The sequence below is a fragment of the Lissotriton helveticus genome, chromosome 7 (assembly GCF_964261635.1).
Source record: "Lissotriton helveticus chromosome 7, aLisHel1.1, whole genome shotgun sequence".
Classification (NCBI taxonomy): domain Eukaryota; kingdom Metazoa; phylum Chordata; class Amphibia; order Caudata; family Salamandridae; genus Lissotriton; species Lissotriton helveticus.
In genome coordinates this window covers 1553180647-1553208124 of record NC_136068.1, presented here as the reverse complement: position 1 = coordinate 1553208124, position 27478 = coordinate 1553180647, and the positions used below count along the sequence as shown (strand labels likewise).

Genomic DNA, 27478 nt, shown 5'->3' with positions numbered 1-27478 from the left:
TTCAGAAGCGTTTGAAGAAACCAAATTGGAAAATATTTTTTGGGGTATGTCGTTTAAAATGTTGTCGTTGCAAGGAAAACATGATTAAGAACGAGGTGGAAAATCCTTCAAAGTACTTGAACTTAAGAATGCAATTCGTTCCAAAAGGTCATCCCATTTGTTAGTAGAAAAAAGGGATGCCATCCAATCAAGTAGGCCGAAGGAACAGACGTGCTCCTCGTAATCCTATGCTTCCAAGAGCATTGCTGGGTAACTTGCGTGATATTCGATGAAACTCCGCTGCATGAGGTGCTACGCAGCTGCACAGATATTCCATTCAGCCAAGACTCCCAAGTGTAGCCGCACACGCCATTCGGCCATTCTCAGAACAGGTCTGCTCATGGGCCCCTAAGGGAACCATTAACTGGACATAATCCGGGTCTGAAAATGACGTATTGGAGAGGCATAAATCCAAAGTTCAATAAAAGTGGTATCGCTGACAGTAGAATACAGGTTGCACGCAACTGAAGGCGCAATGCGAAAAGTTAGTCCATAGCTCACGCAAAGTGTTGCTAATGGCAAGCATCCAAAACGTTGTTGCATTCGGTCACGGTACAGTTGCAATTGGCCTGGCCTGTGCATTACTACAAGGTGAGCAGCCATTGCGAAGCAGGAGCAGAAGAATCAGGATTCCACCAGCTAGCGCCAGTAACAAGGGAAACCCTTCGAAGACTCTAGAAAAGATAGAATGAATAAAAGCCGGTATTAGTCCAAATATCGTCTGAAAAGAAGTCATAAAGCCGGATCCCACAAGTTTAAAAAAAAGAGCAAGGCCTTTGGTATCAGACGCATTAAATATTTGATGTATAAGCGCCCCAAAGTGAAGTGGGAGGTTTGTATTCAGAAGTGACTAAATCTCGCTAGATGTTCTACCCACCTGCAATTTGAAGGTCTCTGAAATGAGAGGCACTTCTTGTTGAAACAATAGCTCTTTGAGTCTGCTTAATTTGTTGAAATATGTTTTCAAAGTCTGAATGGAAGGCCAAATGGAACTATCCCCGTTCCTGTGTGGGGGCAGAAAACACACATTGCTACAACAAGTAACCTGTTGTGACACTGTTACTGTATATGGGATTTCTGCCCGAAAATCACAGCAGTTGTGGTTATTCAAAATAAGATAACTGCCATTAGTAAGCAATGTAAAAGCGGGAATTATTGCTGAGACTAGAGTTCCTTTAAAATAACAAACAAGATTAGGATTGGATACATTACAAGCGCTGTGTATCTTAACGTGTTTACAAACTAGGGAATGTCCTACTTTAGAATCGCAGTCCTCCCCTGTTAGGAAAACCTCCTTATCCTCCTGTTCACAACTGTAAGAGAAAGGTAGGGACCATAATTCATGGAGAAACGCACTTCCCAGGTGTACAAAGCGGCCAATTGGGAAATGTTTCATGCAAGATTTAAATTGAAACCGGTAAAGTGGCAAACTGCATCACTGATCGTAATTGATTTTGACCATGATATAACACAAACACATCATTCTGAACAATATCAATAACAGATGAAACAATATTATCCAAGGTATAGATGCACGAAGACAGTGCATTGATACTATTGTCGACCACTGCAAGGACTTTTTCTAAATTTGCTTAGTCAATTTGGCGCAGACGAAGCGCTGCCTCAATCTGCGAAAGTTTCCAAACTTCATTGTAAGCTGCATAGATAAATCACTTTGTTCTAGGAATCCTAGAAACCGGGAAAGTGGCAAACTGCATCACTGATCGTAATTGATTTTGACCATGATATAACACAAACACATCATTCTGAACAATCTTAATAACAGATTAAACAATATTATCCAAGGTATAGATGCACGAAGACAGTGCATTGATACTATTGTCGACCACTGCAAGGACTTTTTCTAAATTTGCTTAGTCAATTTGGCGCAGACGAAGCGCTGCCTCAATCTGCAAAAGTGTCCAAACTACATTGTAAGCTGCATAGATAAATCACTTTGTTCTAGGAATCCTAGGACCTAAGATAAAATCTGTCAAATTGATGTCGGTCGACAAGAGTGACAAGTGTTGTTTTACTGACTACAAAGTGGAGTGTTCTGAATATTGTTGGCACAATTTGCCCACTGACTATGCGGTGACCGAATGTGAATGTGGAAAACGAGGACCCGGTCTAGTCTGTGTGAAACCAGGCGTTACATTATTAAAACGCAGTTGGCATGCATTTGAATTTGTTTGCCACACCAACCATCCGGATGGGTCAACATCAGAGACATTGAAAGTGTCATTTTGAAACAAAGCTTGTAATACAGCGATCGTATAATTCCTTTGTGTACGCCAATATTCATATTCCGCTAAAGACGGAATGGATGGGATATTCCAATTTTTGGCAGTTGCCAAGCCAAAACAAGTAGTTTGGCACACTGTATCATTTAAAAACAAAATTTGAGTCGGTATTAGGCAGGCACGATGCAATTCAGTTCCCTGAACCTGCCAGCTATAGTGCCCCAAACTGATTTCAAGTCAATGGTATTTCTCCAGTGATCATAACCCTTTGTTGCCAAATCAGACCTAAAGGAATTGGAATAGATTAATTTAGTGTGGGTAAGAATAAATTTGGACTGTGATGACAATTGCAATTTAGAGAAATAGGATTCCTGATTGGATGTGTTATAATCAGTGAAATAGGTGAACTTATCCCTAAGTGTTTTAGAACTCCTCTGTATGGGAGTTAGGCAATATTCCCATTGTGAGTAATTATAAAACGGTCTTAACGTGTTTGTTTTATGTAAGAAATGATGATAACAGAATAAATCTGCAGAATTAGCAGAATTTAAATATAAATCTTCAGCATTAAAAGCAGCATAATACTTTAAATCAGAAAACAGAGAATGTAGTCCATGTACATCCCAATCACCGGAATGTATGTCCGGTGTTACCACATCTCCTAACGAAACGTGAAACACGTATGGTATCTTGAGAACTTTCGTCGGGCCATGCATTTCAAACGCTATTTTATCCCAAATGATGCCATCTGCAACTGGGAAAGACAAAATGTTCACAAGAGTTTGATCAAGTTTCATCATATGGGACGATGTATGAGGGGCCAGAATTCCATCAACCAAGTTCACAGCAGAGCAATCTGGCAAATAATGACCATTGATGAGCCAGAAAAATAGTCACAAATCTAATTGACATGAAGAGGAAAATTAGGATAAGTACCAACCAGATATAGGTCCAGGGTGGGACTAGGTAAGTCTTTGTGAACCAAGAGATAAAGATGCTTATTTTTGTGGGTGAAAATGCCAAAGTGGAAGTAGAGGAGGAAGAGTCATAAGAGAACCTTGCAGAGTCCCCAAAATAACCTCTTGCACCCATGTTCATCAAAGGTGGTAGGGCAATATCAACTTGATGTTGTTGAGTACTCGTCGGCACCTCACTTTGGAACCCATCCGCAGGGTAAGTATACTCGACTTCGTCATTGGATGAGGATGGTGGCAGGCCAGGCAAAAAGTCAATAGTAGTGTCCATCACACCCTCAGCGATATGGGGATTAGTTGAAACGGATCAATTCACCGGATTCAAAGAGATAACGTTGAATAAAACTGCAGGAGTTACACTATTCAGAATCGGCCCGATGTGTAACTTGACATTGTCCACTGAAATGTATCTGTTTTCTTTGCCACCAGGCAAAGGTGGGAGAATTACTGTAAGAGTACCCTTCAATCCAAGTAATGGAACCAGTGTACGATAAGAGGGACCAAATTCTTTTTTGTTTTCTAGCTTTTCTCGTACAAGATTTTCAACCTTACGAAACCAGCCGGCGACCAGAATTAGCAGTGCTGTATCATTGGTAGAGGGCAAATGTTCAGTTGTGTAGCTGTCACGGGTCTTTTGTAGGTCCTGAGACATTATTAGAATGATAATCTATGTCAAAGGTTGCGGCAGCCACCACCATGTCTAGACCATCAAGGTCTGGCACAAACATTGTAATGCCAAAGAGCATTTCGTATGGGGTCCGCCTACCCAGAGATCTTCTAGGGAGATTATTGAGTGCACGTTGAACCCGATACAAATGAAACAGCCAGTTCCTTCCAGTACCTAAGACCCTAGCTGTGAAAGATTGCTTTAAGTCACGGTTCATTCGCTCAACTATAGAATTGCCCTTGGGCCTTTATGGGGACGAAAACCTCACCAGCACCCCCATCGACTTCATCGCATCCTTGTATGCCTTAGAGACGAACGCTGGACCTTGGTCAGAATGGAAGGTGCCACAGGCAAAAGTCCTGACAAAGACACGCAAATCTCAAATGACATTTCGAGTGTCCGCACTGCGTTGTGGCAAAGCTTCGAGGAATCTAGTGCACAAATCAACTGCAGCAAAAATATATTTATATGCAGTATCTGAAGTCAACGGACCTCAGTGATCAAGATATATACCTCCGAATGGCTGATTTGATATATATATATATAGCTGTCTCTGTGGTGGACGTGTAACTGTAGACGGTTTGATTTGTTGACAAATGTCACATGAAAGCACATAACTACGAGTTTATTTATACCAACCACGCCACCAGTCACGTTGCTGTAGAATAGACACTGTGGCAGACACTCGAGCATGTGAGGAAGCCATGTTTTCATGAGCCTCAATGATCAAAGGACGCCTGCGGTCCATGTTGGTAATCAGCCAATCCCCAACGGAAGGAATTGAAGCATAAGGAACTTGTTCGGGAGATGAATGATAAGAATATTTAGAAGAAAATCCATGCAGATAAGCAGTTCCATCATTCGTAGCAGCTATGGCTGCCAGGATCTCATTCTCTATTTTAGTCATGGACTTTGTAACTGCTGCAACAGAACACGTGGCTACGCAGATTTGGCTGCCTCGTTATCCAAAGAATTACCAAAAGCATGTGCTCCCACACACTGATGGCAAGAGTGTGAATAACCTGTGTGAGTGGCAGAGGTTTTTTAAGCTCCATCACTCAAACCCATAGCATTTTTTACTTCATTGTGCAGCCCATAGAGTCCTGATAATCATTTTGAGACCAATAGAATAAGTCGTCATTAAAAGACTGGACACAGTATTAAGAATCGCACACAATAATAGTATTCTCATTAAGATCTGCAAACTCAAGTGCTAGAATAGGAGCACGCTGCTCCGCTAATTGCGCCGTGTAGTGCCCAAGTGCCTGTGTATGCACTATAGAAGACTCAAATTCACCATTTACAATTGAACCAGCAACAATAGCACAAGCCGTGGAATAAGCATGTTTGAACCTGATGGCCAGTTGAGCCGAGCCGTCGGTGTAAATGATACATATGCACTCATCCAAAGGAAGCAAAGACAATGGAGGAGGATGAACATGTTCATATTGTAAGAACTAAGGAAATCAAAAAAGGGGGGAGTGAAGAGGTGATGCCGGTGGGCACCGAGGTGGGCACGTCCTCCTCTTATCAGGGTTTTAAGGTTAATCAGAAAGGGCCACCTCACATTAGGTGGATGTGTATCCAGATGTCATTGGAATACACCATCTTTGTTAAAATACCCCTCACACACCAAAAGGGCCCTTGGTGTCATGCTTCATCATCGGGGTCTTCCCGTCCCGCTGCGGGGCGGGGCAGTGCTGCGACAAGCGGATACACATCCACATATTGTAAGAACTCCTGTGTCTCAAGAGCAGGATCAAAGATAAATGTGACATCAGCTGATGTCAGAGAAGTAGCCCCTTGAATCCAACGGGGATGTAAAGCCTTAGAGTTTGGTCACTTGCCGTAGTCACTGCTTCTAAAGCATGGATAGGCGAATCCATTAGAATGTGTTTTCTCTGCGCAAGCGTTCTTTCAGAATCGCCATTTGGACTACAGTTAAAATCTTTTCAACATTCGAAAAGTGCATTTCGACTGTTGTGTACAGATGTGATTTGTATGCAATAGGTACTGTGTCCCCTTCGTTTAACATTAGGTATGTGAAACCTACTGTCCCTGGTACAATACGTATGACCAGGTTCGTAGAATTATCACATGTCAACAAGAAGTTAGTCTTCAGCAGATCAGACTGCAAAGAACGTAGAATAGAGGTATGTTCTGGTAACCAACATGCAGAAGTAAATGTAGGTTGTATCAACTCATAGAGCGGTTTGATACGCTGGGCGTAATCGGGAATGTATGTTCTCCCGAATTTCAAAAATCCCAGCAAAGACTGAAGCTTTTTCAGTGTAGAAGGAGATTGCAATTGTGCACATTTCTCCCTTCATTGTTGCGTTTGTAGCCCATAAAGAGCTCCGCCAAGCAAGCGATACTTGATTTTGCCGAATTAAATTTGTATCCATAGTCGGTTAATGACAATATAGTTCTGACGACTCGGACTAGATGTGGCATCAGCTCATCGTCTGTCAGATAAATATCATCAACGTACGAGAATGCAACCGGGTCTATGCTGTGTAATAAAGACAGAACACATGCAGCAAAAGCACTGGGGCTGTTCTTATACCCCATAGGCAAGCGTGTACATTTTCCTGGTTCCTGACGACGGTAAATGCTGTCAAGTCAGGGCTCTCAGGAACCAAGTTGTGACTATAGAAACCATTGGATATATCCAGTGTTGTCTTATATTTTTTTCAAACTATGCTATTCACTAGCGCAGAGCTGTGGGTGTTCTGTACCGCAAATGTACGACAATGACTATTCAAATTCCGATAATCAAATACAATGCAATATGAACCGTCCGGTTTTGATACCGGAAAAAGAGGATTATTCATAGGAGATATACAGGATTCAATTACACCTTGATATTCCAATTGAGTCAGAATGTCACAAACAGGAGTCTTAGCCTCTTGCCTGATTAGATATTGCGGTTGTGGCTGCGGCATAGACCGTAATGGAATCTCGTGTGCGGGTGAATCTCTATCCCAGCCCACTTGATAACAGGACACTGCCGGGCACAGGCCAAAGCCAACTCCGCTGCAAAAGTCTTTGGATGCTCCTCAGGGACTTATTGTGAAAAACTCTGAGGTATCACGTCCTCTCCTCTAAAAGCGGCCAAAACAAATGATGGAGGCCAATCCGCCTCCGCCAACAAAATGTCACAAGAAGAAGTCAGATTTTCCCCCAAAAACGCTGTAATTGTACGCTGTATATCACCCTTAATTTGGAAGACTACTTCATATAGTTTATTCGGGGGAGCAACTCGAGTATCTGCTGTTTCTACTGTAATAAATGTATCAGTTGCTCTCACATCCAGACAGGGACGCAGTGCCTCCCGCACTATGGTAACGTCCACCACACTGTCGAGCAGAGCCACTGCCCATGTCCAATCTGGAAGCCGTGTTCTCACGATCTGAGGCATACTTCGTTGATAAAGCAGCAACTTTTTTCTTCTGATACAGGGGTATAAAATGAGGCAGATCCTCTTGTTTGGCTTTAATGTCAAACTTTGAGTTTGATACCGTCCCTGTTGTGTGGTCAGACCTTTGCCATGATCCTGGCATTCCCCACCACCGACTTGAGAGTCTGATGTGTCCTGTAAAGAACAAGGAGAGCGCTGATCAGGGCATTGAAATCTATCAGGAGTCTTAATTTTCGTGCGAGCATGCAAGTCATAAGTACGCTTAGAAGACTCAGGTGTCGGTGAACCAGCATGCGAAACCTGCTTCTATTGTTGGTGCCCCTGTTTATTTCTCCAGTTCTTTTTAGGAAAGAATAGTCGCCCATCCTTATCAGACTGGGCCTTTTGTTGAGTTTGCGTTTGAGTAAAATGCTTAATTCCCAGACTATTGAACCCTAAGGTTTTATAAGCTTTAGTAATAATCTTTGGTAATTCACTATGTTTGTCTGCGTCAGCTACCACCTCCAAGCACTGCGCCACTTGCAAGCTCACCGCATCACCCTTAACATTAGCAGGGATCATACCGCAAACAATATCGAACACTCGCACCAATCATTCCGTACTCCAGGGCTGCCTCGGCCCCATGTTCATCCTGAACACGTTTTATCACAGATGGGAGGACGGTCATTGAGGGGGTGCTAAAGCACATTGAATATACCGCTGCAAACACTCTACCCCAAGTGTTACAATCAGCTAATTTGGGAACAAGGCCTTTAGGTAAACTCATGGTCAGGATACTGTGTTTCTCCACAGGCGTGGTGTTTGGAAAAACAGTTTTGAGTTGTCTATACTTTTCAGCAAGCCAATAAGGAAGTTCATTCTTATTTTGCAGATGCTTGCCCATCACAGAGTTTAACATTAATGGACTAATGATTACACCACCAGGTGCTGGTGGTTGAGCAGTAACGCCAGGTGCACCTGGAAGTTGTGCGACATGAACTGAATAACAGCTCTATATATAAGCATTACCGAAGTATGCAATATGTGTAGCTCTGCTACTGTAGCAGTGCCATAAATTGGGTGTGGGGTATACCCAGCTAAAATGGGCCTCATCTATCGATGAGGGGCCTAAACGGACTGGTGGTATTGGGTGTGGAAGGGTGCAATTAAACCATATTGCATGTTGCCAAGCCATTAGCGGAACTTCAAGAGACCTGTAAGGTCGATAATTCTGAGACAGGGCCGTTGCAGTATACAAGTGAAACAATTCATCTGTTCCATCGACTGCCGGAAAGGTGACCCGAGAATAAAAGACCTCGAAGCGGTAAGCTGCATCCGCTTCAACAGCAAAAATATGCGCAACACCAGCATCAGGTACTCCATATTGAGTCAAATACGCTGTGACTGGTGCGCAGTTAGGCAGGGTAATGATAACCGCCATAATCAATAGTAGATAACAACCGATGCTTAGCAGCACAATAATGGGTTAATAATAAAGAGAAAAACCTTTTAAAATTCAAGCTTGAAAAACCTATAAAAATGTGCAAACAGGAGGCTACACCGTCACAACCGTTTACGGAAACAGAAGTGAGGGGTTTGTGGACAAGCACTACTCAGGAGTCTCGCAGATAAGAACCAGATCAAACATTGGCGGCGCCATGTTGCGGAGGTTCTGCAACTACACAGAACTATGTACAGGAAAACAGGACCTCACTGTATAGGGGTTGTACCTTCCTACCACCTTAGTACCCAAAATCCAAAAACCGACTAGCTATAGTCTCCCATTCGTTCTCCCAAATAATCACAAAGCTACCAATGATTAGACATCCCAGACTATAACACTCCCGACTCTCTCAGGAATTGGGGTAGCAAGACATACCCTTTCGCTCACTCACTCGTACTTGTCCACAATAAGAATTGTCAGAGTCACGGTTATGGTTCAAAATGTTTATTTTAACTATTGTGCTGTATAATGCAGTATACGAGGCACTACCAGTAGCAAAATGCATAAACCTAAAACAATTAGCATTGTTACAATTCCATAGAATATAATGGGGGATGTCATCATATACAGACAGTGGAAAAAGGACTATAAGGCCTAACCACCCTTCCCTTGGTAAGTTGAAGTTTATTATATAAAGGAAGATCTCTGGTTTCTCCATTGAAAGGTCCCTCTCCAAGTGTGTGTTTGAACAACATCCATCCCCGTAATATCAAAGCACGAGGTTCCAGCAATGCAGCTCTGTAGGCATGTTTTGTCTAGGTGTTAGGGACTGACAAGAATAGAATAATAAGGGGCATTGTTTATCGACCTTGCACATTGCGTTCAGACTAAACTCCAGGAAAAGGCATAGCACGCAGAAAGCAGACAGTTCTCATGTGAAAGGCAAATAAAAAGTCTTGCAAAATAAAGTCATGTAGTAACGTGCGCAAAAGCAGCAGCATCATGGCAGCAGAGCTCATGCTAACTTAACAATGTCGACAATGACCCTAACGGCCATTTAACACTTCTATCTAGAATGCTGCTATTGAATGAAAGCAAGTTAAGAAAGCATAATACTTGCCTCCGTGTCTTTAATAAAATGAAGACTTTCCTTCATAAATTCCTAGGAAAATCTACATTTTTGTTTTACTATTAAATATTACTAGAGCCCTGCACGGCATGTTTCTCTTTGATGTTTGAAGGAACACGTATGGGCGGATAGGGCTGTTTAATGTAGGACGTGGCCGAACAGTCCGCGGCAACTTGAAGGAGGGAGGGAGGGAGAACATAGACAAGAGTGCTATGTTGATAAAACGAACTAAAAAAGGTTTTTTTTAAAATATTTTATGCTGAACTACTTATGCAAATCACTAATCTTCACTGCCCCCAGAAGGCTTCATAATTTAAAATCTAACCGGCTATATTTTGGAAAGAAACTTACATTTGATAAATATTGCAATTATTTTATGCCTTTCAAATCCTCTTCTCTCAAACCACTTGTCCAACATCCTGGCTGCTCTGATTCGGTGGTGGAGGTTGTGCAGTCTAGACCCAGGGCCTTGTTCTGGAAGCAGATGCCAGACTGCCCACTTGATCTCCTTTTTCATGGAACGGGATTGGACATAAATGAATTATGAATATGGGGGCGGGGGGGTCTGAAGCCCAGCCATTGCACCCTCCCTTATGAGTGGCTAGCATTTTTTTTTTATACAAAAAAAGTTATTAAGGTCTGTATTGCGACGGCGTTTTTTTAATGGGATTTTGGTAAACACAAAGGGACGTTCCATTATTGACGTCACAAGGCCATGCACTAACGTGTCACTCACATGAGCTGACTCGCGGTCGAGCTTTAGTGGCGATGAGTTTGACAGAGTTTTGTTAGCTTATCTGGCTGTGCTCTGATACAAAGAAGGGAGGGCACGCCCCTTCGAACCACCTGCCCTTCCGTGACACTCCGTATCCTCCGCTAGGAACCCCGTTATCAGTTGCCATGCTTGCTCGTAAAGTTAAAAGTCCACATTGACACTTGGCAGGTTAAAGTGTAATCGTGACACCCTTCGCGCGCCACTCAGCAGACCGGTGAAGGGAGCGCACAGTAGCCCATTCCGAGAAGGGGTGACGGGTGCGAGGAAGCCCATTCCGAGAGGAGCAAACATGGACATTTTGGAGTCTGACAAGAGATACCGGAAAAAGACTCTGGCGACCGTAAGATTGTTTATTTTCCTCATACGTTCTCCCGAGGACCCCAGAGGGCCAGTCTCTGCTCAGAGTGTGACCTGAAAGACGATATTTACGACGCCAAGCTATTCAATTAATAAGAAAAGGGTATCTAAGAAAGAGTTGCCAGTCACCAACGACTAGCATGCAGTTAAAAAAAATCTACCATTTAATTAGTTAGAATAGATTTGAAATAAGCGTCAGGCTTTCGCACCAATGATGGAAATTCTATATTGATTGCCACCGGTCAGTGTCAACTCATGTGACAGCAATCAAAACTGACTTCTAAAGCTAAACCCGCTCTTGTAAAATGTATTGGTTAATGTATCAGTGAATGCCTTGTCCCTGCTCGCTTTAAAATGGCGAAGTGGCGTGGCAGACTGAAGGGGCAGTGCACCAGTAACAGAGGCCGTCCATTAGCTAGGCAATTAATAATAGGAACATCTGTAGCATTTATATTGATTTATTTTTGTTACTGGCGAGCAGTCTTGATTTAAAATGAGGAGTTAAGAGAAGATACAGAAGATTACATGAAACGTTGTAAAGTATTATAGAGCAAGTTTTTAAAAAACGTTTAGAAATTATTAATTGGATATAGTTTAGGCCCCTTTCTGATGCAATGCAAAGCTATCATTAGCCCAGTGGACCCGAATTACCATGTACTGCTGCCAAATGACTACAAGTCACCAGTGGGGCTAGATTACTGCAGGCTCTCAACAACCTATTTCTTGCCGACATTTGTCAAATGTCTTGCTTGCCTTTACATGTTATGACCTTGAAGAGGTAATATCTTTTCTAAACATGAGGGTTAAGATCTATATAAGATTAACTTTGATAAAACTGCGAATGAATACAGGTAAGAAAAGGGTGAAAATTGCCAACCCCCCCTCGGTGATAAATCTCCATTGATTATCAGAGTTGGTGCAAGAAAGGTTTAACATTTTGAGCTGGGATTTAACATTAGCTATTAATACTCCAAAATCATAGTCCACCTAGGCTCCAAACCACTGAACGACCATGCATGATTCGTTTGTTGGTAGCCTGGGATAATGGTCACTACTTCACTGCCTAAAGTCGGGAGCAATTTAAGGGTTAATTTGTGCCGGTGGCCTGCACCAACACGTATTTCTGGGCACCAGGATTGTATGTTCTGTCCTGCAGGCACAAGTCTTTCTGATTAACATAACTTCAGTTACACAACACTACCTCCGGCTCGTCCACTCGTCTAGGATACTAATTGTGCTAGCATCACTTTGACCGAATTAAAGATATTCTAACCCTTTTAGATACTTTGAGTCCATTCTAGTGGTTTTGCTGCTTTACTCCTTCCTATGTGTCTCTGCCTGATTACTTAAGCAGAGCAGCTTCACAACTTAACAACAACATTTTCCTACCAGCCTACCCACCTCACCATATAATTTATAGTATATTGGCGAATTACTCTAGAATGAATTGTACATCTTTGGTTCTTTTAACTGTTTTTAATTATCACTTGGCACCTTTGACTTGAATTTCTAGGATAGATACTTTTTTAAACTGCTATTTACTAACTATTATCAAGTTGTCACTTTGCTGGCTCGAAGTGATGCCTTTTGTGACCACCATATTGAAGGTGGTGTAAGCCTCATGGATGCATTCCCTCTTTAGGACTCGCCTATGCAGCGCTCATGCGCTGCTCTGGCAAGACTTTTGGGGCTTCAAAAAACTCACCACACGCTCGTGCATGTGTTTTGTTTTTGGTTACAGGCTTTTGGGCTTTGCGTGCGTCTTTCTAAGAAAGACTGTACGCAATTGGGAAAAGCCGGGTGCATGTCCCGCCCACGGCCTATTGCTTGTGGTTACCCTCACGGGCGACATGTGTTTTGAATTATCGTGCCCAGACAAGGGCGCGATAATTGAAAACAGATCGCTCGCAGTGGCGCGCGCGGGTGCGCCACTCGCGTGACAGGTACGCCGATTTAAAATTACGATTGATTTACTTGATAGCACCACGTCAAAAAGTTCAGCCAGTTTTGACGGCTCGTGGATCCGGGCATATGGCGCTGAAGGGGACTTTTCAGAGTCGCGCTCGCCACTCCTAGAAAACAGGTGCCAACTCCTCCGGCTCCAAACAGGGAATCCTAGGGCACGTCCTGAAAGGAGAAGAGAAAACGAAAGCTGCACGCGCCCCTTGAATGCGGAAGTGGTGCACGCAGCTCTGAGGGTGACAGTCAGCTGAAAGACAGCAGCTTGTAGCACTTCCGCGTGCGGGGTACGCAGGGTGCCTGAGCACCTTTGTTAGGTGCGGAGCGGGTCACAGGTGAAGCGAGGCGGGGCGGTGCGAGGGACAGGGTTATGGCGTAGTTTGCCAACTTCTTGAGGAACAGCTTCAGGCGCAGGTCCAGTGTGGGTAGAGGTGAGTGAGTATGGTAGGTGCCGGGGTTGGGCGAACTGGGACACAGAGGGTTTCAGCTGCCGCTGCTGCATCGGCCCTTGTTTTGTTTTGTTATTTTACAAACGATGCCGGCGGGGGCTCTGGCTATTTGGCCTTGGCAGTGCTGAGAGAGGCTTTGTTTCCACATCAGTACATGATGTGATTAAAGAAGCCTATGTCCTTTCAGGCTGTTCATGCATTGCAGCGCCCTGTACAACACAGGGTATCGCATTCTTGGAAACAAAGCCTCTTGCAATGCCAGGTTCTGCAATAGTTAGCACCTGCTGGGACCAGCATCATTCAGTCAGTCATACACTGTAGCGGTGACCTTCAATTCCGCAACGACTGGCATGAACTGCAGCCAATGATTTCCAGTCCAGTAATACCCAACAAGTGCCGATCCACATACCCCATGCGCAGTGTGACACGGATACGGGTTATTTCACGATTAGCCGAAGCACTTTGAACGGAAGAGCTGAACTTGGCCGGCATGTATTGCCAAAGCCACAAAAGCGTTGCACTTTAAAACACCTACAACAGTGAACAAGGTATTAACAATGATGGACGAGAGACCCGAGAGTAGTTAGATAACTACATATTTTTAGTTTGTGCAAGTAGGGATAGGCTGAAGATGGGGTGGGCATCGGTGCAAAGGTGAACTGTTGAGAGTATATGTAATGCGATAAAAAGGATCAGTCGCAGCAAGTGATGCCAGTCCAGCATATTCAGAAACTTGATATACATGGTCCAGCATGCAGTATGCCAGGTGATATTACGTCCAGTAATAGTCAGCATGCATTGTAGAGAGGGTACTGTTTCCTTCAATACCCAGCATGCACTGAAACTCGGTGGCACTGGGTCCTAAAATACCTAGCATGCAATGGAATCATTGACCTCGGTCCTGGGCTACACACGGTGTCCTGCAAGCACTGGCACTGGGTCCTGCAGACAGTATACAGTGCAGCCAGACCAGTCACGCTGGGTCCAGCAATATTCAGCTTAAAATGCAGCAAGTGACACTGGGCCTTGCATTACCCAGTAAATGGTGCAACAAATAACTCTTCATCGGGCAGTACACATTATGCATGACAACACGTTAGCCTGGCATCTGCAATATCCATTCTGAAATTTGGCAAGTAACACTTCGTCCTAGAATACCCAGTCTGCAGGGCAACAAGTTGGGTTCTGCAGTACCATCATGTAATGTGGAGAGTAACACTGCATCCTGCACTACCCAGTATGCAAGACAACAAGTGACCCTTAGTGGCCTTCAGTGGCCGTCATACACTGCAGCCAGACACACTTGGTCCTGAAATACTGAGGTTGCAAATAAGGGTCCTTCAATACATATGTAACTTGCACTGCTTTGATCACCAGTGTCTGCAGCGTGCAGCAAGCATTGTAACACGTGACTGGGTGTTCTGCTAACTCCAACATGCAGTGGATTATTTTAGACTGTGATGTCAACTAGACACAGGCAGTTAGAATGGCAAATAGCTATACTGGGTGTAAATCCAGAGCTTTGTACCACACACTTTGCATGGCTGGGTTTCTAACTGTACTGTTCTCATTAGAAGTAAGGATTTCATTTCCCAGCATGCAACAAACATACTGGTAGCTAAAAGCCAATACTGGCTGAAGTTGGTTTGCTTGACATGCTTACCCTTGACAGTTGATATTTCATTATCTACTGTACAATCTTTTGCTCCTGGGTTATTTAGGATTCCCATCCTAATTAGTATGAAGCTTGGTAACCTACCCATCATCATTAGGGGCCCGAGTCTCAGTCACAGTTTAGCAGGGTCTAAGCAGCCTCATCTCATAGCTGAAAGGGAGAGGAGTTGACCTAACGGCTAGGGCGGTTGACCTCGAATCTGGGGAACTGGGTTCGAGTCTCGGCAACAAAGCTGTACATCCTGTGATTCTGGGCAAATCACTGAATCTCCCTGTGCCTAACAAAAACAAGCATTGGCATAGCCAGTTCAGTTCATTAAGTCTTTATTTCGAATAAAATTCATAAAAGACAGCATACAGTACATGAAATATTAATAAAACAGCATTCATAAGCTTGTTTAAAAAGTTATTAAACCATTGAAAAGACTTTGCAGTAAAAATCCTTCATACATTATCATTTATAAAATATTCAAATTCCTAATACGGATCAGCCATGCCCCGCCTAGGAACTTGGCCACACTAACCACAACAAGCTCAGATCTGATGGTACGAAGCTTCCACAGGGCTTCGAGGTGTCCCCTACTCCCCAGTCTACTACATATGGGTTTGAGCCATTTTAAGCGCAGGGCTCGATAGGCTGGGCAGACAAAGAACAAATGACCAATGCTTTCCACATGATCCGGGCACCAGGGACATTTGTTATTTACATTCCCTGCCCACTTGACAGTAAATGAATTGAAGGAGAGTGTCCCGACACGGAATTGATGGTACAATTTCCGATCGAGGGTTTTACAAATCACATCCCAGTAAGGCTCAAGAAAAGGTGTCAATTTATGAGTCAAAAAGTGCCCTGTTAAGTTGGTATCTAATGATTGGGTGACTGCTGTTGATTTGACAGATGCCCAAAACAGGTCTTTAAAATCTTGTTTGGAGGGGAAGATGGAACCCCCCGGATTAGTCCACAGCTGGTAAAGGCCCATTTCTAGCAAAACGTGTTTAACTTCCCTAAGCCAGGGGATTCTAGAGGCACCCCACAATGATTTTACCTCCGCCAATTCATTGGCGAAAAAGGCTAAGCTCTGTAATAGTCCAGAGCCGACGCCAAAGTGCCACCAAGCGAAACCGGGCCATCTCGTTTAAGGGTCTACAGCCTAGGTCTAGCAGCAGTGGTTTGGTAGGTGTGGACTGGGGGAGCCCTACCAGGTTTTGCAAGAACTTGTTCTGGGCTATGACCAAGGTAGACAAATCCTTATAACCCCAAATATCAGCACCATACAGGGTAGCTGCTTTGATCTTAGCTTCATAAATCTTTAATACTGGGGCAATGCGTTTGGTCAAAGATTTCTTCTGTTCCTGTAGTAAGCAACCCGTGAGACGAACAAATTTAAGATGTAATGCCTCAGTCTGGGGTTTCCAGCTTAGTTGGTAATCCAGGGTCACGCCCAGATAGGTCATTACCTTCACCTGTTCGATCAAAACACCATTCAGACTAACAGAGCTTGTGATCGGGTTTTTATTGCTGAAGACCATACATTTTGTTTTGTCTACATTAATCTGTAGATCATTTACCCTACAAAACTCTGCAAACCTATTCAGGGCTGTCTGCAACCCACTGCGGGTTTTAGAGAGAAGCAGGGTGTCGTCGGCAAAAATTAACATCGGGTACTTCGACCCACCCAGAGAAGGTGCATCTGTCTGAGAATTGGTGAAGAATTTGACAACCTGGTTGATGAAGAGGAGAAACAGGGTGGGAGCCAGCACACATCCCTGGCGCACCCCACGTTTTACCGGTAAACTGTCAGTCACCTGACCCTGTCTGCCCCACCTCACTCGGGCGAAGTTATCCTCGTGTAATCTCATAACTATTTCCAAGAGTTCAACAGGAAGGCCCATGAGTCTCAGTGAATCCCATAGTTTTGCTCTTGGGACCAAGTCGAAAGCCGACTTGAGGTCCACAAATGCGGCATAAATAACCCCTCCACCCAAAAAAAAACACCTTCCAATAAAGCATAGTGAGTCTGAACACCTGGTCTAAGGTACTAGTGCCCGGTCTGAACCCAGCTTGCATGGGGGATAGTATGTTTTCCTGCTCTATCCACCCCTGTATTCTTACAAGAACCATCCTAGCAACTATTTTTTGTAATGAGTCTATCAGGCTTATGGGGCGATAATTTTTTGGCATCGAGCGGTCCCCTTTTTTAAAAATTGGTAAGATCTCAGCCCCTTTCCAAGATTCAGGGATCCTTGCCCCTGCTGCGATGGCATTGGCCAGCATAGTTATGTACGGGACCCATACGTCGAGATTTGATTTGAAAAGATCTGCAGGGATTGCATCCAATCCCGGTGCTTTCCCTGACTGAACGGAACCCAGGGCACGTTCTGTGTCAGTGGATGAAAAAGTGAGTGCGGGCCCAGCACTAAAAAGCAACCCGATACGGGCTCTTTCTGTGAAACAAGCGCTTTGCTTGTGTCTTCAAATTGAACGGAGTAAAAACCCACCCAATCCAAAGCAGAAACATAGTTAACAGGTGTTTGAGAGTCCGGGTCCCTACCCCACTTAACAATCTCCCAAAACTTCGTTTGGTTAGACGATTTACACGCCAAGAGGAGTTCTGACCAAAATTGGTCATCCCATTCCCTCTTAGCTGTCCATAAAACCTGTTTATAAGTTAACCTGGCGTTCTTAATATCATTAGTGGCCCTTAATTTGACTGCTGCAATTAATTTACTATGTGCTTCCCTACACCTCTTATTATACCACCTTCTGGGAGCATTAACTTTCTTAAACCTCGATGGCTTTGTGAGCAAGATTTTTAATTCCATAAAGCACTTCTCGTGTAGGTTGATAATTGGGGAATCAAGCCCAAAGGGGGTTTGTAGATCCACCATGTTACCCATTGTTCTCATTACCACCTCCTCTATTTCTTCAATAAGCAGAGGCTCAGCTAAGACCCTTGGCCATTTTACCCGCTTTCTATCATTACACAAAATGATCTCGGACGTCGGGCATGCTGTTACAGAGGGTCCCCCCCCCCCAGACCGGGTACCCTGAGGCCCAATGAGAGAGGATTATGGTCACTCTCTGGCCGTACCACTACCTCCATGTCTACCACAAGCGGCCAAAAATCTACTTTAACTAGTATGTAGTCGATTCGACTCATACTGGTCCCGTTATTGAAGGTTGGTTGGCCGGACTTGTCAGAGATTGTGCGCCCATTCACTGCCCGCAACCCCACTCCATGCAAAATCCCAACCAATGCAGAGCCGCCTCAGTTCCCCTAACACCCTTGCCTATGGTTAATGGCGGGATGTTCCAAACAGTGTCCTCATCGGCTCCCACATCCTCATCTAAACTTAGGATGGGTTCAAATGAGCAGTTCAAATCCCCTGCCACCACGATAAAACAGTCACAGCTTAATTCCCTCAAAAGCAGATCAAGGACATTCAAAACCGGTTGTTTACGGCCACCTTGACAGCCTCGGGCATAGATATTTATTAGGACAATGCTCTCGTTTTTACCCTTAGTGAGATTAATACATAGGAGGTGTGGGTTATCCACCCAAATTTCCGTAGCTTGGTACCCCAAGGAGTCTCTAATCCACACCACCAATCCTCCAGAGGCTCTTCCCTTTGGGCCCTGTATGGCAGGCTTATAGTGGTTCAAATACCCTGCTCTAAATAAGGGGACTGTTGCCCAGCTTTCCTGGAATACAACAATGTCATAGTTGTCGATGAATTCTGCCCAATCGTCATTATCCAAACGACCCCTTAACCCTGCTATGTTCCAGGAAACCATTTTGAGCAACCCCGCTTGACTACAGATAGAATTAACCTCTGGTAAACTTACATCTTCCGCCCTAGTCTCAATAAGCCTAGTTACAAGACTTAGGTCCATTTGTGGACCTTCTGTGGAAGCAGCACTGTCTATACATGGTTCTGTTGGGATAGGAACGTAAATCACAGAAGTGGAAGTGGGTTCGGGGTCGTATGTGGAATCGTTTACCCTCCGGAGTCAATCGACCTCGTCCAAACAACCGAACTGATTGAAGGTTGGTGCCCCTTCCCACCTGCCATTGTGGCCTTGCCATCCATCCCTTCGCCCACCCCGCACAGTATTTTGGACTAATGACCAATTCCCCTGTAGGGTTGGGTTTTGCCGTGGGGGATAAAAGAAGGTAAGTGGCCTAACAACAATTGTTGAATTTTCGCCTTGTGCATCCCATGAGCATAGTTGTTGCGCTGTACATGGATCTGCAAAGGAGACGACAATACAGTCACCTGGGATGGACTTAATTGTAGGGCCTATCCAAGGTACCCAACGTACCATTAGAATGTTGCTTCTTAAGTGATTTGGTAACTGTCTGTTTGTGTTAAGCCAGTAGATAACTTTATTTTTTAGTGACCAGAAGTTCTCTTGGGATTGTGACTCCAAAACGGGCACACCGGCTAGCACTACAACATACGGCCTAGCATCTGGGGGTAGATCTATAAAACCCCCACGGAAGTTATGTATATTACTAGGTCCTTGTGGATATGTGCGTTGGGTCGCGGTCTTATTACGTTTTTGGACAACGACCCGAGACCCAGATTTTGTAGGTGGTATGCCTTGTGCAGGGCGAAGAATTGGGGCGTTAATTTGTGGGGTGGTAACTATAGGGTTACAAACCTTTGTACGGGGTTTGGGTATAGGTTTGGGTTTAGGCGGGGGTTGATCGGGTGGTGCTACAACTGGAGCCTGTGGAGTGCTCTCATCTCCCTGTAAGTTTTTAAGTTCCATTTGTTTTAGACTAAGACTAGCTAAAGTAACGATTGTCTTGTCCATCTCTAACAGGTTATTTTCAATACATGAGAGTCTGTGTTCGAGGGGGGATAAAAGCTTTTTCAGTGTCTCCCATACGATTTTAAGGAAATCTTCATCACCCCCCTGTGGCTCACCTGGTGGTCCCTCGATAACCCCCTCGACTAAATGTGGACGGGTTTCGCCCACTGATGTATCTAGTTCCACACTGTCTTTACTGGTACAAGTCTCCTCACCCCTTAGACAACCATTTGCTTGGAGAACATCAGCACCCACCCTGTTTAAGAGTGGGAGTCTTCGATTATTAAAGAATTGTGCCCTAGCAAAATTGGCCTTTTTCCGGGCATAAGCTGATCTCGCGAGGCGTTTCCTTCTTTGAACAATATCCCTTTTATTAACACTTACAATTGGCTTGGTCATCTCAGGTTTTTTGGAGATCCCTAAATCCAAAACAGGAGTATTTGACAACAGGGTCTGTTTAGGCCTGGGAGAAGCCGACAATGGGATAAAGGATTGCTCCGAGAGTGGGGTTGTTGGGGAGTGATGAATAACCGCCTTAGTTATTAATGGCCGAGGGCCAGACAGGCGCTCGGGAGTTTTGGCGGAGGCGATATTACCTAGAGATGATTTTTTAGACAAGGCTAGGTCCTGAGATAGTCTTCGTGCTGCGTCTAACTCTAAGGACACTCTATTCTGCATTTTAACGATTTCAATATCAATAGCCGTATTAGTCTTAGTAATGAAATCATCTAGGGTCCCGTTAAGCATTTTCCCTCCCTTTGCAGTTTTACTGCGAGTACCCCGTGAGCACATGGAAAATCTTAAAATAGAATGAACTTGATAGATAGAAGGGAGACAGGGTTTAAACAGGGGGGGTGGCCCAGTCCAGTCCTCTCCGTACTCGAACGGCCTCAAACGGCCCGCTCTTTGCCCGGTCTTCGCCCCGAGCTGCGTCCCGCGCTGCGGGAGGCAAGATCTAAGTTATAGAGGAGGTTACGGGCTGTGGGCGGAGCAACAGGGAGAGCGGACCGGAAGCTGGTAATCGGTCAAGCAGGGACTCCTGGGAAATGGAGTCCCTGCAACGCTCGCAGCCCCGTAGACTACCGCAGCTCAGTTCCAGCAGTCCGCAGCCCCCTCTCTGCAAGACAGGCAGCCCCTCCTACTCCTCCAGGCGATGCGGCACCCGCGGAGCGGGTGCGGCGAGGTCCGTGAGGCAACGGGCAGGTTCTCCCCCTCGGCGTAGCTCCTCTCAGTCAGGTATGGTCTTTGGAAGTGGTCCCGCAGGGAAAAGGACACTGGGGGTTTAAAAGGCCACAGGTGGGCAGCGGGCGGAGCAACAGGGAGAGCGGACCGGAAGCTGGTAATCAGTCAAGCAGGGACTCCTGGGAAATGGAGTCCCTGCAACGCTTGCAGCCCCGTAGACTACCGCAGCTCAGTTTCAGCAGTCCGCAGCCCCCTCTCTGCAAGACAGGCAGCCCCTCCTACTCCTCCAGGCGATGCGGCACCCGCGGAGCGGGTGCGGCGAGGTCCGTGAGGCAATGGGCAGGTTCTCCCCCTCGGCGTAGCTCCTCTCAGTCAGGTATGGTCTTTGGAAGTGGTCCCGCAGGGAAAAGGACACTGGGGGTTTAAAAGGCCACAGGTGGGCAGCGGGCGGAGCAACAGGGAGAGCGGACCGGAAGCTGGTAATCGGTCAAGCAGGGACTCCTGGGAAATGGAGTCCCTGCAACGCTCGCAGCCCCGTAGACTACCGCAGCTCAGTTCCAGCAGTCCGCAGCCCCCTCTCTGCAAGACAGGCAGCCCCTCCTACTCCTCCAGGCGATGCGGCACCCGCGGAGCGGGTGCGGCGAGGCCCGTGAGGCAACGGGCAGGTTCTCCCCCTCGGCGTAGCTCCTCTCAGTCAGGTATGGTCTTTGGAAGTGGTCCCGCAGGGAAAAGGACACTGGGGGTTTAAAAGGCCACAGGTGGGCAGCGGGCGGAGCAACAGGGAGAGCGGACCGGAAGCTGGTAATCGGTCAAGCAGGGACTCCTGGGAAATGGAGTCCCTGCAACGCTCGCAGCCCCGTAGACTACCGCAGCTCAGTTCCAGCAGTCCGCAGCCCGGAGCGGGTGCGGCGAGGTCCGTGAGGCAACGGGCAGGTTCTCCCCCTCGGCGTAGCTCCTCTCAGTCAGGTATGGTCTTTGGAAGTAGCATAGCCAATAGGTCTCGCCTTTGGGACCTTATAAGTGTTTAGCCATGCAACAGGTGATGTTCTTGCACCAAGGATATTATGCTGCATAACTAAATACTTATAAGGTCCCAAAGGTGAGACCTATTGGCTATGCCAATGCTTGTTATTTTAGTTTGATTATTTTAGCTGAGCGGACGTGCAGTCATGCCAAAGGCAAGCCTGTTTGTGCTACACCTCACGCCAGCTGAGAACGGAACAAAAAATGCTGCCTACTCGAGCAGCTCCTAAAATGTACTACATTGGATTTACTATGACTGAATATGTTTCAAGCCTTAACACCTCTGTACAGCCCGATAAGCGCTAAGTCTCTAAAACTCATTCCTCTGACAGCCGCACTCCTAAATTTGCAAGAGTTGATCAGCCTGCATCTGTGAAACAGTTAATGTCAATCCCTTAATGTGAATCCCCCATGCTGCACGCTTAAAGCATGCACCCTGGGAAACACTGCAGAAAATCTGAGATAATAATGAAGCATTCTTTTGATCTCTTTTTTTGTCACTGAAACATTGTGCGGAACAATTCCACTCCAGATATTGTGATGGTGGTCCCTGTTGGATATATCATTTTGTGTGTTGACTTCCAGACAGAACAGGGTGATGGTCTAGTGGTAATATTTTACATTGGGCTCTCTGTGAACATCATCTCCCCATCTCAATATGAGATTGACAAACTCTTATTGGTTCAGGTTAATCTCACTTTGTCCTGTTCGATTATCTTTTGTTTAATTTTTCGCCCTGGTGCGTTTGTAAAATTAGGAACAGTTATATTAAATGTTTCAAGTCTATTTATGCTAAAAGTGACTTCTTTTGTCTGAACAGTATGTTTTAATACAACGATAAATGACCTTAAAAGCTCTGTACCATCTGGCCTCCTAGTAGTTGGTCTATTTTTGAATTTACATCAACTAATTTATAATGCTACACATTGAGTAGGAAATATTCTTTAGTACAGATATACCAATAATTGCATGATTCAGGTAAAAGATGTGCCTTCGTCAGCTCTCTCTTTGATATATATTTCACGCTGACTTTTCATGAAGGCACAAATCGTTCTGAAAGTTTAAACAAATTTGAACACATCAGCTAATACATTCATTCCACTCTTGTGCTTCCTTTTCCAGTCATGTCAGGGCAAATGATGTAGTGGTCTACGAAGCAAAATTGCCTAAGGTGGATCAGTGGTAACATTAATGATTTTCAACCAGGCATAGGTCTCTTTCGAATCGTTATTAATTACTCTTTGCTTTCCGTCTACACCCTTGTTCTGCAAAACCTCTGAAACTCCTAGAACATTATACTAGGAAACCACTGACTGCTAACTGTAATTTGCCATTATCATCTGGCATTGTTCTTCTGTCAGTCGAATAAGGCAATTATAGCTCCAATTCTATAGAAGCCTTTGGTTGATTCAATAGTTGTAGCCAATCATCTATCTATCTTGCTTCTTTCATTGCTAGCTTAGGTAACAGAATTGTAGGCCAATTTTCAACTATCAACTGTTTTTTTTAATCAGTGTTATGAACTCCCAGAAAGTGGGTTCATGGCAAGATCATGGTACCAAAACAATTCCATTCACAGTTCCTGATGACTAGCACTTTTCTGTAGATGCAAGTGGTTCAAAGGTTTTATTTTTACTTGATTTATGAGAGACCTTTTTACACTGTACCTCACCCCACTATCCTACAGAGATTTCGTTGGATGGGAGTGAGAAACAGCAAGAGAGAGACAAGCAAGCAGACAGCAAGGGATTCAGGATTTCTTCTTTCCTATCACCTTTTAGACCTTTAATTAAATAACATGATTTTCCTTTCTTTTTAATATACTCAGGCTGATGATCACGCACAATTGATAATAACACACACATCTGCAATCAAATATTGTCCCTTTAAAATCCTTCTATGATTATGTTGTTTCTTGTTAGAATTCTAATAATCTAAAGCTTAATTCGGGGATAACCGAGGTCTTATTGCATCTGGTCAGACTCCTGGTGTCCTCTCTCTTTAGAAACTCCTTTCCCACCAGTAGAACAAGCTCGTATTTTAGGTCTAATATTGACAATGTTATCCTTCTCATCTCAGAACGAAAAGCTTTCTGCATCATGTTTTTGATGCTCAGAACTCTGTGCAAAGTTCTACCACTCCTTCCTATTCGTTGTTATAAAACGATTGTTTTGGCGCTCATTTCAATTACGGAAATGTGATCTATATTGTCTTGCCAAGCTGCACGTTAAAACTATTCCAGATACTTCTACAAACAGCACCTTGGTTTGTTTTAGGCCACCTCTGGTATGGGATCTTCTGTGGTGAGCTAGCTACCCTGCATTGACTTCCAATCTGAGAGCGAGTTCTTGTCAGATCCCGTGGTATTTGTTAAAAGGCGCTAGCTAATGTTGGCCTGGCGGTCATTCGATCACGTTTAGTTGGTGTCTTCCCTGGTGATCTTTACACTTTGCATTCCCTAATCTTTGGGTGGCTCCTGCATCAAAAGCTCAGGCAGATCCTTCTCTTTTACAGCAGCACAAGCTTGGAGCACCTTACCCACTAGATTCATCTCCAACCATTCAGCTTTGAGGAAAGCCATGGAAACGTGACCCTCATCTCGAGCTTATTGGTGAGGCCTGGCTCTGGTCTCCCATGTACCTTATTGATGTTACTACTGTTTGCACTCTTGTATCTTTCTTTCATTCACTCATTAATTCATCCTTTCGTTCATTCCACCTCTGCGCAAGGAACCCCATAAAGATTTTGCACTTAAACTTTCCCTTCTGTAATCTGCAACACAACTGATTCAAATGTGAGAAGCAGCCAATGACAGCAAGGTTCCCTTACTTTTAGCAACGGAACAAAAGAGTATATAGGGGAAATGTTAGCACCAGGAAATTCTCCCTTTGATGGAAGTCACTGACAGTAATGAAACACCGGGGTCTCAATCGTTTATTTAAAATTAGAATCCATCGCCTCCTGTTCTAATTTTACGAGTGCTGCTTCTTACTTTGAAAGTATGGTTCCATTACATCACTGTGTTTTGAAAGCACCAGCAGCCCTGCATCTTCGCAGCCTGCGCCGCATATTTGGCAGTTGTCCTTTGAAGGGGAGCTGCATTCCTAGTCGATGCTCATCAGGGCATCATGTTTGTGGGGACTATGGGTCTCGAGCGTCCCAGCAGAAACTCTCAGCTAGCTGAGGTTTTGAGAAAGTGAAGACATTGTGATCAGAGTTTTGGTTGGGAGTAGCTATTATAGATCTATAGCTAAATAGTGAACAACAAAAGTGCAAATACTAAACTCCAAAACCCTATTGAAAAAAAAACCCACAAAAAACACAAAAGGGTACAGAGGTGAAACATATTACATGGGGCATTTGGCTGCACTCCTTGCCTTGTGCGCCCATGACTGATAAGTGCTGCAGCAGGGATTAATCAGTAGGACTTTGTTACTGTTTGGCAAAACATGTGTTTGTGTGTAGTGGACAGAACCAAAAATGCAGATTTGTATCCATACTCCTTTCAATGTATGCCCTTGTTTTGCACAGTGTGTGCGAAGAGGAACAGCAACGTTATAGCTTTCTTCTGAAAAAGGGGCACATGGTGCCAAGCCCAATCATTACCACATGAAACTTCAAGCTTTATTCCTGCTTTTGGGGACTGTTTAGTCACAGCTCAAAGCATGGGGAAAACGTATTTGTTTTATTGATTTGTAAAAGTCTGCTTTGTGGCATAGAGCTACATCCTTCAGAAACAAATGTTTTCAAACAGCACTTCTACTGAGTCATTGGAAAAGGAAATTCAGCAGACTCCGGGGATGGATTTTAGTGTGCTTCCGATGCCTACTTCCCAGGAGAAAGTCCCTACATAAAGCCTTTTTCTCTGAATAGAGGAAGGAGTTGGGCCCTCAGGCATCTAGCACGTTGGGAAGGTCTCATGAAGAGGCTTGTATTCAGATTGGCTGCGAAAGACATCAAGTTCGGTTGGTTTCTTATATCTGTGCATTTCTGATGGTTTTGTAACCCACATGACTTTGGATAAATTTAATTTGAATTTTCTTGTATTGGTCTGAATTTGAATGTGTATGGAGAAGTTAAAATTGTAGGTATTTCCTACGTATTACCCATTATGCTGTGAAGATTGTGCAGAGTAGTTTGAATGTGATCCCCAGAGTATACTTTGAGTACCTGCTGTACATTTATAACTGACAAATGTCGTTGCTGATGTAGATGTAGCTGCTATGGCATTGTATACAACTCACCCACCATCTACAAAATATTGTAATCTATCAGAGTATTCCATAACTGATTGTAATGTTGTGTTACAGTAACAATGTCTAGAGACCATATTGGGCTATCTATTAAATAGTTTCTTTAAGTCCACCCTTAGCGGTTACCTATAAATATCCCCTAGGCCACACTGAAAATGTAGATGAAGACCCATTGAAGATGTTCCCATGGCTGAATCTTTCTGGTGTAAATTATCTACACATTATTTTTCTTTTCCCTTTGTCCGGTGTCTGTTTCCCGCTTCATCCTAAACTTGATAGGTGCACCTCTTTCTGCAAACTCTACTACTTCCTGATGTAGCAGATTTTTACCCACCAACAAGGTTATACATGGAGAGTGCAACCTTCCTGATGGATAGTGTTGTTTGTCCTGCTACTTCCAGGTTTGAGGATACAGGTTCACAGCTTTCCTTCCACATCAATGCAGTGGCGTTTTGGAGGGAGTAGCTGATCAGATGCAGGAACCATGTATTACATATATTTTCTAGGTTTTTTGGGTTTGAATGATTGGCTGTGGTGTTTCGGTCCCCTGCCTAATTCCCTTCCTTTGAGGTTTAGCCAAAGTTTTAGCCTATTCTTGTGGTTTTTAGGTCGAACTTTTGAAATCTGTTGTATATACTTTGTATATACTTCTTTGTGGGCTTACAGCCCTCCCACTGCTTTTCATTTGTTTCTTTCAGTCGCCTTTTAAAAATCCTTGCTTGCTAGTGGTCAGTGCTTTGTCCCTCCTTTTTGTCTTTTGTTTCCTCCCACGGAGCAGGGACCAAGTACTCTATCTTTACGCTTTGGTTGTTTATCTGTTCATTTGGGGGACTGCTTTCTTTAGTTGTTTCCTGCTCGTATTACTGTTTGCCTGTCTTCAGCTTCAGCGACTTTAGTTGCTTGCATTTTAATGCAGCTTTACGACAGTAATCCACAGAGGATCTGTGCCCTTTGCTGCTACCATTCTGTGATCGCAGTGCTAGCAGTGACATTGCCAGTGTTTACAAAAACCATGAAAAGCCTCCCTTTTTCTGTGGGACTTGTCAGGCTACATGGCTTCTGAGGCTCACACACTCTCTTCCACCTCCTTG

The 27478-nt window shown here is 44.4% G+C and overlaps 1 protein-coding gene across 1 annotated transcript in view; it reads left to right on the top strand.

Annotated features, from left to right (window-relative positions):
* The first annotated feature begins 10828 nt into the window (after positions 1–10828).
* TMEM86B (transmembrane protein 86B) overlaps positions 10829–27478 on the top strand; it is a 79252-nt gene continuing 62602 nt past the window's right edge. The window contains exon 1 of the mRNA XM_078655032.1: positions 10829–11011. Coding sequence (XP_078511158.1) covers positions 10961–11011 — 51 coding nt within the window. The 5' untranslated portion in view covers positions 10829–10960. The remainder of the gene's footprint in view (positions 11012–27478) is intronic.